General features: G+C 35.1%; 2 protein-coding genes across 2 annotated transcripts in view; one reads left to right on the top strand and one right to left on the bottom strand.

Moving 5' to 3' along the window:
* On the bottom strand, positions 1-7,870 carry LOC149806536 (putative methyltransferase-like protein 24). Its single transcript, XM_089954228.1, has 2 exons — positions 6,891-7,870; positions 1-1,152 (listed from the first exon to the last, which is right to left on the bottom strand). The coding sequence occupies exons 1-2, from the start codon at positions 7,710-7,712 to the stop codon at positions 1,117-1,119; spliced, it is 858 nt and encodes a 285-aa protein (XP_089810354.1). The 5' UTR covers positions 7,713-7,870; the 3' UTR covers positions 1-1,116.
* A 4,060-nt stretch (positions 7,871-11,930) lies between these two features.
* LOC149806535 (coiled-coil domain-containing protein 25-like) overlaps positions 11,931-14,137 on the top strand; it is a 45,985-nt gene continuing 43,778 nt past the window's right edge. Inside the window, exon 1 of the mRNA XM_089954221.1 lies at positions 11,931-12,073. Coding sequence (XP_089810347.1) covers positions 12,049-12,073 — 25 coding nt within the window. The 5' untranslated portion in view covers positions 11,931-12,048. The remainder of the gene's footprint in view (positions 12,074-14,137) is intronic.

Raw genomic sequence — 14,137 nt, 5'->3', positions numbered from 1 at the left:
TTGAAAGAATTCATTTTATTTCCAAAGATGATTTTGATGGTGAAGCAAAAGTTGGAAAACAATCGTTCAAACAGCTCAATGACATTTCTATACACATTCATATAAGACATATGTTAGTACCTCATCAAATTGTTTTTCACAAGTGAGACTAAGTATATTTGTTACTTATACAGTCCTGAACTATTTCGCAGATTATTGGAAAAATTAAGGTTTGCTATAGGTATAACGGTACCAATTGCGCAAGTCCAGGTGGGCGGAGCTTAAGGTGTATGGAACATTGTATTCAGAATTAATGAACAACACTAGCTGTGATTGGTGCATTATGTAAGAGTTGTACTTTCTGTTTGGCTTAAAAAAACGTTGAGCCTCTTGGCAACATGTGAGTTTGTGTTAATTTCTATCTAGTTCATATTTTGTATTTTTTATGATTTTTTTAAAATATGGTACACATGGCTGAAAATGTGCTTGTTGTGACTAGATAACTCTTACCCCAGTCTAGTTCCAGTAGAGTTATCTCTCTTAAATGCAATGGAGTACCTGGTTATGTCATTGTCAAATTGACAATCTAGCACTGTTCTATATGACAGTGTGTGACATGCATGCCCAAGTAGGACAGAAAGTATATTTATTTCACAAAACATTAGCATTGAGGTATATGGAAAAACAAATGGTACCGTGATACCATAAGACTAATTGTGATATCTAATTGGTCTTGAATCAAAAACGTACCGATGTGACCTGAAATATGGCTGTCACAATGTACATATTGAAGTTCTTGACACGAATTCTCTTGAAATGATGGTCATGATGTTTCACCAAACGTATTCTAATGGCGCCTAGTTTGTCCAAAATAAAATGGGTCCGATCTTTCATACAATATGGCTACCACCTTCGCTATTTTGAAAATCTTACCGTTCAAATATATCAGAGATGGTTTCAACACATAGCAGTTAAAAATAACTTATTATCTTGAATTCCTGTAAATTCTTTTAGGACAGTAGAGAGTCAGTGCCTACTAGCAAATCTTTATTTCATGTCAGGAAATGAGTTCCTTCTGTTGTCTGGATGGATCTGATACTTCTGAAGTGAGGTGTCTTCACACACCCATTTCACAAGTTAATGACCACTTGGAACCAGTACATAATTCTGAAACTAAAATGAAGATTGTTTTTAATGACATTATGGGCAACTGGTTATCTAACGAAAACATGTATTTTAGTTGAAAAGAAGTCACTAGTGAAAGAAAAGAAATTACTGTAAAGGAAAACTTTCAATTCCGAACAGAAGAAAGTAAGCACTCCCCTAGAAACAGCAAACCATAAAAGCATACTGATGGCCACGTAGATGTTGATATTTTTCATATACTGACGAATTTTGTAAGAGGTTTAACGTAAAGTGCAGCATGTGACGGTGGTTGTGTACTAAAAGTAGATAGTTCGTTCACAAGTTAAAGCGAGGAATGAAAAATATAGGCAACTATTGGTTTGAGAAAGCTAAAAAGCAAGCATTGCCTGATATCATTTTGTTGTGATAACTGGCTTTTAATGTCAGTGGGACAAATATTTTTATTAGGTGATCAGGTCCGTATGTTTATTCATGCATTATTAACTTCTTGTTTGCAGTTATAAACAAAACTTTATATTTGGAAAGAAAAGGAAAAGGGCGAGAAGGCCAGAAATAAAAGTAATAATCTATTTCAAGAAGTCAGTTATGCCAACACCTGCAACTATAGACATAAATAAATTGTTATTTAATTGTTTCATATCATGAGCTGTTTCGGTTACAAATGATGCAAAGACTTGCCATTTTCGTCCTCGCTGTCGACATAACTTTTACCTTCCTTTTCTTTTAGTTCGCTGTCCATTTTTGTTAACGAATTCATTTGCTACAGGCTGCTCATCAGCTATTGATATTATTCACCACCTCGAGGTATTTATAGTAGTATTTATTCTAGATTCAATGTGTCTAATGAATTTTTAAAACTGTTTATTATATCCAATAATACTACCAGTGGTCATCGCTCTATCAATAGCAAACATCGCCACTAATAGTGTAGCTGAGTCTAACTTTTAATTCAAATCTATTGCTGAAATCTTATTGTCATATTTTCATTACAGTCATAACCTTATTATTCCAACATTTATTTTTCAAACAACTTTTGTTACAGTGGAAGAAGACTGCTTAAGAAATGTTCTGTTGTGTATCTGAGCATCCAAAATGCATGTCTAATAAGAGCTGATACTGTACTTCAACTTACTATAGTTATTTTTTTTTTGTCTGGCCTTTGCTCTTTTGTAGAAGAAACGAATTCAATCTTTTATTTCACTGCTTGACATAAATTAAACTGTTTCTCCAGCGGGCATATTTTTTTATAACATCCATATGTTTCAGCACCATAACTATAATGTATTTTGTATGCCTTTACCACAGTAACTGGTGTATGTTCTTCAAAACCCTAGTGTACACTGTTGTTATATTCGTGCCCATAAATCTTTACTACATGTATGAATTCAGTTATATCTCTTTTCATGACTTGGCGGAATGGTAAAGTGCAGTTGATGTATCATCAATCTGCATGACTTGGCGGAATAATAAAGTTATTATAAATTACATTAAATTGTTTTATTTTTGTTTGGTATATTAATAACTTGACCACCATACTGCCCAGTTTAATTTGACTCTGCCAGCATTTAAATGTCATGCTGTGCTCTGGACCTGTTTATTGAATCATCATTGTCAAATCTAAAGGTGTATCTGTCAAAAATGTGTATGGTTTTGTATGAAAAATAGTTAATTTCCGCGAAGTAAATTGTTATCTTATTAAACATTTGTGTTACGGTAATAAGAGGGAATACTTGTTAATTTTTATTTTGTTTTATGCTGTTGTTTTTGTGTATGTGTTTTTTTTATATATTCAGATCTAACATCCATTATTTAATTGTCACGAAGTTTCATACCTGATCTAAATTATCTACATTTACTTGCTCGCTTTGCTCATGAAGATTTGGCCACACTTCGTTTAGCATGGTTTGTTCATTTTTTAGCATATAAACATCAATTTATCTCGAATATCTGCGCAGTAATGACATTTATATTAGCGTGATTGCTGGAGAAAGTTTAAACGAATTCTTTTGATGAATACGGCGATTTTGTTCGACGGGGTGGGGAGTAGTCGGTTGCGGTAGGGTTTTGTCTATGTAAATGTTCTTGGAAGTGGGTAAAATGTTTTACCTGGATTTACTACTCAGTTTCAGACTTCTTTATTACACTGTTGTGCTTGTTTTTCGATACATTTTATGGAAACAAAAATGCTAAAACGCATCGCTGAAAAGACGAATGAGTCGTTTAGCACAATAGCCAAAAGAACAGCCGAAAGATAGGTCTCATTACGAAATTGATTGGATGGGTAATATCATATAAACAAAAACACGTCGTTGTTCAGTAGATGAAAAGTCGTGTCTGTTCATCATATTATCTCTTTCTCTGAATATTTTCAGAAGATCACGTATGTTATAACGATTTAGCTCAGGCCTTTTTGTCAGTTACATAGTTAAGAAGGTGAGAATTTCTGAAACATTTGGAGTGTTAGTTTGAAATTTAGCCTGAAATGGAACAAATCTGTTTTAATGCACTAAGTTAGTGTAACATTTCACAAAACCCAATGGTTTTCCTTGTTTCTGGATTGTACTGATATGTGTCTGGACTGGTCTATAGTACTAGTAATTTCTTGATAAAACAATTCTAAACCACGTAAATGTTTTACAGATACCATGTTCATTTTAGTTAGATTGGATAGAATATTGTGGACGAAAAATCATTGAGCAATTTATTAATTAATTTTTTCATTTATTTAAATGTTATTTTGCTAAAAGGAAATTAAACACACAGAGAATACTTCGTTGCGTTAATTTTATGTACGTTAATTTTCGTACACCATACCACCTCACTTTATTTTTTCCATTTTAACTCTCGTTTACACTAACTCATGTGATAAAGAAAGAAAAGGAAAAAATGTGCATTGTCTCCCAAAGTTGGGAAGAATAACGGCATGTCAACACTGGTTAATGAATTTTACTTTAGATCATTCGCAATACTTGTCCAGGCTGGCTCATACTCACAATACTTTAAATTCAGGTCGTTCATAGATTTAATATATACCTATATAAACAGTCGTGTGATAATTTTAGCCCCAGGTAGTCCATTCAGACTTAAATGGAGATGGGGATTTTCAAGGAAAAAAAGGTAAATCGGTGCTATTTTAAGCTGTTGTGAACCTAGCATTATATATCATTTCTGGACCATACATTTTGAAAGTAATTACGCAATGTTGGATCAAACTTATGTCACTGGTTAAATTTGAAATGTTAAAGTTTTGATTTAAATTGCATATCAAAAGAAAAGTGTGAAGATGAAATACGTTACCATGCAAAGTGTGAAACGTGTTGTGACGTGCAACACGTGAATGTATGCATTTTAGGTATAATTTTGCTATTCACTTGTATCACGAAGAGAAGAAAAGACAATTAGGTTTTGCAAGGTTCCTGCAGAATTCAGCTGTAGAGGCATTTCACGAGAAGCAAGAGCGAGAGAAGTTTTAGGACTGGTATTATTGATGCTAGGGATGAAATAATTTTCAATGACATAATAGGCAATGAAATATTTTAGGACAAAAAGAAGCTGTCCCATAGCATTTTAGTGAGAGGATAACTCTGAGGGTCAATTATAGTATCCTTAATATAAAGACTGCATTTTAGTGAGAGGATAACTCTGAGGGTCATTTATAGTATCCTCGATATAAAGACTGCATTTTAGTGAGAGGATAACTCTGAGGGTCATTTATAGTATCCTCGATATAAAGACTGCATTTTAGTGAGAGGATAACTCTGAGGGTCATTTATAGTATCCTCGATATAAAGACTGCATTTTAGTGACAGGATAACTCTGAGGGTCATTTATAGTATCCTCGATATAAAGACTGCATTTTAGTTAGAGGATAACCCTGAGGGTCAATTATAGTATCTTCAATCTAAAGACTGTATATATCTTAAAAGTTTAAAAGCAAAAACAGAGAAAAATTAATCACTATTTATTTTTTAACAAACGTGACCAAATCGCGGAGAAAGGTCGTGTGGTTGGTGCTGAAAGAAGAATGAAAAGAGAAAATAATTCGTACTAAGTGTCATGAAGTAAACTTATTGTACAAGACTACTCATATTTTATACAAAGCAACTGTACGCAGGTATGAGAATGAACTGAACTAAAGAACGTATCCTTAAAAGCCCATACAAGGTGTTAGAAGTGTAACTCATTTCACATGCGTAGCGTAAATCTGTTCAGCATTAGAATACATGTACATTTGTCAATTGTGCATATACAGTATCAACAGCTTGCAAAATTAGTATTTCACGAGCTAATATTCACCAGATACCGCACGAAAACAATCGATCCAAACTTTGAGTACGAGTAGATTCAGTACAGTGAATATGATACGAGCAGTATTTATGTCTATCTTTCTTAGTTCGTTTCATTTACTCTCCTTTCTTGTCTCTTGTGCTTCATCTGCAACCTAACTGGTAATGGTCGGAACAATACAAAGTAAATGTTCTTCTGTTAATTCTCAGGAATTCAAATGACACTCGTATCTTAAACTGGCATGGTTATTAACCTTTTCACAATGTACCCGATACACATTTCATTGGTATTAACCAGTCATAATGTAAAAAGTCCACATTTCGTTTCGCGGCGTTTCAAAAGAAACTCACTAGTTAAAACAGGAAATACTTCTAAGATAACACATGACAACTGGACAATAAGCCCAGGGCAGAGAATGAGAATATGTGCGGGTTTATGCATATGTTTCTTTATGTATAAGCGTGCTTTATTGTTTCGTTTCGCTTTAGAAACTAGATGCAACACTATAAGCATATTAAATTAAAAGCGGTAAGAATAATACATGGCTCCGAAATGGTGTTTTAAGGAGTAACCTCAGTTTTGTTTCTCACATTAATGCATAAACAGAGAAGACATCAAGTATTCCAGGTAAACCACCTTGTATGTGTGCGTGAGAGGGTGCATGTTAATCTGTAATGGCTCTAGTCACAGCTACAATAAATGCAAAGTAAAACATCATATTTTAATCTAAAAGTAATACATGCAAAATATTTGAAAACGACACTAAAATAACACTTAGAAGAAGAAGGAAGTACGAAGGACAAGAAGAAGATAATAAAAGTAGATTAGTTTCTGCAGGTCGTGAAAATAAAGCAACTGCATTTATCATTGCTGTATTGGTGGCGCTAAATATGCTGTCTGACGTTTCTAGGTGATTGATTACTTTTTCGAACACAAATATTGAATTTCAAACAATGGAATCTTAGTCTACTTCTAAAGTAAGTAAATAGGTATGTTGGTATATGTATATATGTTTCATGCTTGATGTGTGCGTTTCTAGTAGGATTAGATAGATGGGTCATTCTTGAGAAGGTGGTGGAGGGGCATATATTAAAATCAAAATATCCCACCAGGGAGAATTTTTTAAAATAATTTGGCTTTCGTTTCATCAAGAACTCTTATCCAACAAATACTGACCAGAGAGAGAGAGAGAGAGAGAGAGAGAGACAGACAGACAGACAGACAGACAAACAGAGACGGGGGATACATGTATGTATATTAAAATCAAAACATCCCACTAGAGAGAAGAAACTAATACTTCGGCTTTCGTTCTATGAAGAACTCTTATCCTAGCTCTTCCAACGAATATTGACCAGAGACATTTCCATACATTGTGTTTTTCTAGCGGGAATTTCACTTGATGAAAATAGACATTCATGATATAAATTCCTCTCGCGCATGAAAATCCGAAATCCATGTTCATACAAAGTGCGCATTACCGTAATCTGCTCGTTGATTGTTTCCTTTGCCCACGAATGAAGTTCTACACAAATCTGGCGGACGTGTTTAAGCTCTCCAGAGCGTGCCATCTCTAGAAAAGATGCATATTCGCCACCTTCTACGTCCATTTTCAGAATGTCTATATCCCTTTTTGTATGATTCAGCATAGATTTAACTGTGTTTAACTTTCTTACTTCCCACAATCTTGTCTCTGTTTTCGTGCTGGCATTTAAAATTCCGTCAAAAGCGGCGAGTCCGATGGGGTGAAAAATTGCTTTGTCTCCCGGATGTCGTTGCTTAAAATTATTCATGCTCGGGTCAAAGCAGTGCATTTCGCACCCGTAATATTGAATGGCGTCGTCATCAAAATCGAACCTGTAGCCGATTCCAAATGAGTAAACAAGACAAGAAGACCTAGGCCGGTACTTTGCGTCATCACACACCTCCTTTCCTCCATCATCAATGTGTCCCAACCGGAGGACCCGTCTGCAGAGGACTTGTAAACCATTTAGGTAATTGTAGAGTACATTAGTTAACTGTTCCTTTGTCATTGTCTTCATTGCATCATCAGATGGTAACTGGACGCTGGAATTCTGCTCCTCTTCTTCAGATTCTGCAGGTTCGATCTCATTCAACGGCCTTATATTGCCCGATGACCTGGACATTGATCCTGTTGCGACGGTTTGTGAAGTTATCTTTTCGAAAGTATTTAGATTCACTTGCAGCGTATTGTTGAACATATATTTGCCAGTAAATAGTCCCGTAAAAAACGCACAAGTTACAAGAGTTGCCAGTATACCCCTTTTCTCGACGATCCTCATGGTGTATGCTTGCAGATCCAGAGACTTCTCCAACCTTCATGCTAAGTCTGATGTCGCTTTGGACATGCAGCATTCGTGCTATATGTTAATACATGTAACTAGTATTTCATGGTCTCTTACTGATTATTTTGTATGAATCCTTTATAGGTTCTCTTTAACTTGTGTATTCTACCTCTAGTTAGATATAATTGTGCATTGAGATATGCAGCCCTTTCCCAGGCCACAGTTGTGTTTACTTAAGTGTATACGATCGTTGTATACTAAGGTCATACAGCGATAACAACGAGAGCACTATTATCTGGTAGAGTGTCAGTTATACTGTCCCATATCCAATTGTTTATCTATACATCAGACATGCATGTATATACATAAAGTGTAACTTGTCCAGCGACCAGCTGTATCGGTCAAGCTTTCACGGCCGTAGACTCATTTAAATTTTAGTATGTTGACACAACGCAAGTAAACATTAAATTTTTAACGAGATATTGATTCTTCAGCACAACAAAACGTACTTGACGGAAGAATGGTTTCTTTTATTCAAATATTGGTTTTAGTTGGAAAGACGCCACACGCTTAGCGACATATTTTCTACCATATTGCAAGGTGAAAACGATCGCCTAGTAATAATAGTTCTTTACCATTGTATGTTAGATATTGTAAACTGTTGGGTTCACCATTTTGTTTTCTTGGTTCATAGATGTTGCAATTTTTTTTTTAACAAGCAAATTATTAAACCACATAACTATGCTTGTCTAATTATATTGCCGATTTGTGTGTGTGTGTGTGTGTGTGTGTGTGTGTGTGCACAATATGAGCTAATTAGTGTCAAAGCAGTTTGAATTCATTGTTTGTAAAAGTAGACATAATATGCAAATAAATATACTTCTTTCTATCAGCATGCGTGCAAATAATATTTTATATGCAGCCTGAGAATATCACCAACTTTGTTAGGAAGCTGGTATCAATGATTGACAGATGAACATCGTCATCCCTGATTGTTGTTACCAGTAAGTTGAGGATCATTGCACCACACTGTAAACGCATGGCAGCGCAAGCAGTTTTCAGAGATTGTTTGTAAATATGTAAGTTCCAGGGTAGGTATATTTTCTAGTAGTGAATACTTTGAGGGTTGGGGGTTGAGTTGGCATATAAAGCCTAATTACCCTCCACACTAATTATCTAAAGAAGACTTCAAAGCAAATCTTTGACTATTAAGCGAATCATGATATATTTGGAAGATGCATCTGTTAAAAAAGTTATAGAAAGCAATCGCAAAGGTACATGTGTGAAAATAACTTGTGTTCCATTGTTTTATGTCGTCATAATATACATAACAAAATGTATTATTATTGTTAATTGATTTGATAACCCCAGGAAAACGGAGATGCTATCAGACATTATTAATTAATTGGCGTTCATCAATTTATAAAGAAAGTCATAAATATATCAAATTAAGCCTTTGAGGGGTATACAAACTGAGAAAGATGCATTTCCTTAATTAGAGAAAAGAAATCGTTTTCTAGGTTATGGATTTGTATTGAGAAACTAAAACAAGCACAGTTAATATTCAGTCCAATTAATCATAATATCAAAATACAGTGTTGATGTACATATATATTTGGCAAAAATCTACACAGAAGAATGAGCACACGTGTAGTGTCCGTGTAAATTATAATAGAACAGAACCGAAAAATTAGTAAACAATGTCGAGACTAAAGTACTATTAAAATTCGAAAACTGTCATGGCATTTACGGTAAGCTATAAAGATTAGAAAAATATGATGAAAATAAAAGTGCTAAAAAAATTCGGAAACTAATTCCTAGTTTATTGGAGACTAAAATATTTCGTTATTAATTAGACCTATGAACATTTTTTAAAATGAGATTTTCCGTTGTCCCTAGCATCGTACTAAAATGAAGTCCTAGTATTTATTTCCCACTGTGTATCAGGAGCCATTTCTGCAATGACGGTTTAATGTTTATTCCCACTGTCCCTATAATCAGCATACCGTCACTGGACCTCGTCAGCGGTCCGGTGGCCTAAGTGGTTACAGCGTCAGCCTCGGATGCGGGAGGTCGCAGGTTCGAACTTCGGCCGAGTCATGCCATCGACTTATAAAAATGGTACTAGCAGCTGTCTCGCTTGGCACTCAGCATTTAGAGGTTAGTGTTAGGTCTGGAAGGCCTGGTTTCAGGGTAAGGTGACTGGGTGCCAGACATCATTATAAACTTTCACACTGCAGACATCGTAGCGATGTGACTCAGATTGTTAAAGTTACCTTAAACACACACACACACACACACACACACACTGGATCTGAATCTCGGAGTTCAAATATACCCTTCAATGATACTTTTATCCGACAAAGCATACCAATCATATTACAGTTTCACATGAAATTTTCACGTTGAGGGCTTGGATAATTTTACCCCAAGTACTTAAACACGATGTCCCTTACTGCCCTAATATCGTTCTATACTACTGCCGATTATCCTACTGGTTTGTGATTGTTCTAATTGCGTCGTGTCGTGACTGGCAGACGCACAAGATATGTACTACCATGATCCACGCAGCCGCTTTTTATATATATAACTCGTGGGTGTGTGTATGTGTGATCGAAAATCTGGTCAGATAAACAAAACCACAAGGAACCGTTGCAAATTCTCTGTGCAGATACAGTCTGAACAGGCTGAGAGGTTTTCGCCGGGTTTTTTTTTCGTTTTTTTTTTCTTCTTTCGTTTTCACCAGACTGCTGTCGTACATGTACATCAAAAACGGATGTCTTTTAATCTCATTCATTGAGAGAGTGTTGGCATCACCTAACATGACGTGAACTTGTATACAACTAAATTATAAATAATTATAAATACTTCTTACAATAATCTTCCTGGCTTATATATATATATATATATATATATATATATATATATATATATATATATATATATATATATATATATATATTACTTTTCCTGGCCTTAAATGTGTGACTTTTCATGCTTTGTTTGTATTTAATTATAATCAGCACTCACAGAGCCTTCTAGCGTCCCAAATTCGTTTTCAATCAACTGTATTCTCTCTCCCAATACCCGTTGTTTCCCCCCGCCCCCCCCCCCCGTTGGACACTTGGTGATAATTCCTCTTTCTATATTAAACCTGTGGAAACACCATGATATTAAAAATTAAGTAACTTCAAATTTCTAAATGTTGATAATCGAACGTTATTTCTCAGTATAAATCAATCCTTGATGAAAACGTATGTGTCAAGAGAAAATTATGAGCCTCGGCATTTTTTTCTGCACGTGTTTGAAACTTATTTTCAATGCTACACCTAAAGTATTAAGGGGGCCGGGGCCAGTTTGTATTTACAAATTTAATGCCGCAATCAGCGACCTGGTACAAGAAATCATAAAAAAATCAAATACACATGTGAGGTCAAAAAGGTCTATAGTTTTGGATACCTATATTAAAACAAAGCATACGAATATTATCCACTTGACCAGAGAAGTCAATAGCAGTTCATAACAGAAGAAGTTTATGCACCCCAATTCCAAATTTATATATACAATTTTCATGTCCGAAGGTCAGTTTTGACACCATGTGATGCTCACAGTGCAAACACAAACATTTTTCCTAGATGACCATTCTGCAAAACAGTGTGTACTGAACAGGCTGATGCAATTGAAAAAAGTTGTCATCCAAGCCGTTTTTTATATATTCTACTTGCCCCAAACCCATGTGTTTACTGCTAGTGGAGGCTAGCTCTTCTTCCTAGCTGACTATTAAGATTTCACTATCAACACACTGCAGAGTAAATATGGAAGTTGTACATGCCTCACATCAGTTTCAAGAACAACACAAGCCTGAACAACTAGTTCACAAATATATCCATATCTTTAATTAGTAAACAATAATAACTGAAACAGTCACACCATAGCCCTAAGTTCAGAAATTTGCCAGGGGCTAATTTACGAAACTAGACCCTGCCACCTAAGTGCAAATTTCAATAATGAGTGTTCCAATGCCAAGCCTTTGAAACGACTAAAATTCCATCATTAGTACATTGTCTCTATTTTTTATCCACTTGCAAATTGGATAAAGTGTCAAAAGATTGTTTATACTAAAAGTTTGCTTGTATTATCAACCAATTATGGCGCACGAAACCCATATTTACTCCATTTTGAGTGCAGCCATTGCCAGACCAGTTCTCTATTGCATAAGGGTGAAAGCCGAATGTGGCCGGATGTAACAGGCTAATGAGTCTTGTTCGTTTAAATAGTAAAATAAAGAACTTAGATCTCAATCATCTGTCACTTTTATCAGAGGAAAGCAGTGATGGTTTTCTATTTTATAAGCAATGGTGAGTTATTTTACACAAGGCAATGGAATCTTTTATTAAAAGACGATTAATGAAAGATAGTCATTCCTTGTGTTGACAATGTAATATGGTATAATGTATTTTCGAGGATAGGTGAATACATGCATCTAGGATACAATTTCATGTTTGTAACGGCAAACAGTCTACACTTCAGTTTCCACTGAGTACATGTTTGAATTAAAATAAAGTACACATTCCAGCACAAAGTAAACAATGTAACATAGCCGATTGTCCTGCTTAGATATTAAGAGAAGAGTGATATCGGGGAATGTCCGATATACGATTTTGAAAAGTGTGATATAGTTTGCACTGAGCATTTGGAGAAACTTGAAAGAGTGCAGATAAGTATAGTTTAGGTGAAATCAGTAAAAATGTTATTTTGGTGGTCCTCTGGATCAGTGAAATAAAAATCATAATCTGTTTAGCAACTGATGTGATGAGAGACGGGGAATGGCTTTTGTAGAAACGACCATGTGCTATTCCACACATCAAGTAAATAATGGTGATGATTATTAAAGTAGTCATATTGAACTAGCATAGTACCCTAGCCCAATCCATTTCTGATGATAAAAGACGATATATGTTACCAGGCTGTGCAAAACTTGGCCAAGAAGAAAATGTTGTGTTGGCCAACTCTGCGAATAATGCAGAAATACAGTGGTTTAATTTATTTTTATGAATATAAATTTTTGTGTACATAAAAGTCTCATTCATTGAGCTAAATTCCATGCATTTGCTTCTGTTAACTTATTAACCTGTGGAGGTTTTTGTCGTTTTCGCCCTAAATGTGAGTAGGAAACACATTTTGGGGGCTATTTCTGAATACATCCTAATACATGGACTTCCAAGAGATTTCCTGTTAACCTAATGCCTAGTTATGTTAGAAACATTGCTTTTCATTGGCTATTTCACTCGCGCATGAGCAGAAGGGTAAAGTTGGAGTTTTTTTTTTTGCTTAACAGACCCATCATTTTCATATCGAGACCATTCTTTATTCCAAATGCCCATCTTATCCTACTTTTTGCAAAGGTTCACCTGTCTGTGTGCAGTTCAGACTGGTCTGCCTTAGGTCTGAGGCCAAAAGGTCTCAAATATCGGACACAAAGTCAGATTCCGACCACGAGTGAATTTTGGGTGGAAAAAATCGGGTCCCAAAAATTAGGTTTTTCCCTCTGTATTTTGTAGTGCAACTAGAACATCCAGATTATCTGGTATCATTGTAGAACTACATCTGTTTACCTTTCTGTAATACCACTCACTGTAGTGTATCATACATGACCTTGATGCTACAGAGCCAGGCAGTAGGCTACTACCTCCTGACGCATAAACGTGGCGCCAGGGGTTAATGAGTTAAAGACTGCATATTTCTAGATATAAATAAACAAAATGAGGAATATAAAAAGAATAAAATATGCAATCAGCATAGGTTGGTCACATGAATGATTAAAACACATTACTGGGGTGAAATGATCCATCAATGCATCAGTATGATACACGTACTGATAAAAGAGATGGAGAAGCGATACAAAACAGTATTTACCATATGCAAGTTATTTTAGTCCTCAGCAGTCATGAATAATTATTATTATTAGTTTGCCTGGTTATTCTTTAAATTTGCATTCATCTGAAACAACTTTTGCAGTCACAGACACTTGTTAGTAAAAAGCAGGGGTCAAGCTAGACTTGAATTTTGGGGGAAATTGACTTCTTCTTGTGGACAGAACAGGAAGAAGTGGGAGCTGAACAGGGAGAACTGGGAGCAAAGCAAGAAAGGCAACACACACACATTATATATATATATATATATATATATATATATATATATATATATATATATATATATATATATATACACACACAATGTGTTTATGTTGTCATTCTCTTATTTGGATTATGCCTTCTATTTCCCATTATGCATATTTTGCATTTAACATTAGTTTTAAGCAATACTTTATTTTCAAGTAGAAAATTTTATGAGTTGTATGTATATTATAAGCACAGCTTGTGCGTGGTTAAAATTCATATGCAGTGTATTTGGCCATAAGT

This window comes from Sinohyriopsis cumingii, chromosome 1 (genome assembly GCF_028554795.1).
Source record: "Sinohyriopsis cumingii isolate HCF-2022 chromosome 1, ASM2855479v2, whole genome shotgun sequence".
In the NCBI taxonomy this organism is placed as follows: domain Eukaryota; kingdom Metazoa; phylum Mollusca; class Bivalvia; order Unionida; family Unionidae; genus Sinohyriopsis; species Sinohyriopsis cumingii.
The sequence above is the reverse complement of the archived record's forward strand: the minus strand, read 5'-3'. Positions and strand labels throughout refer to the sequence as shown.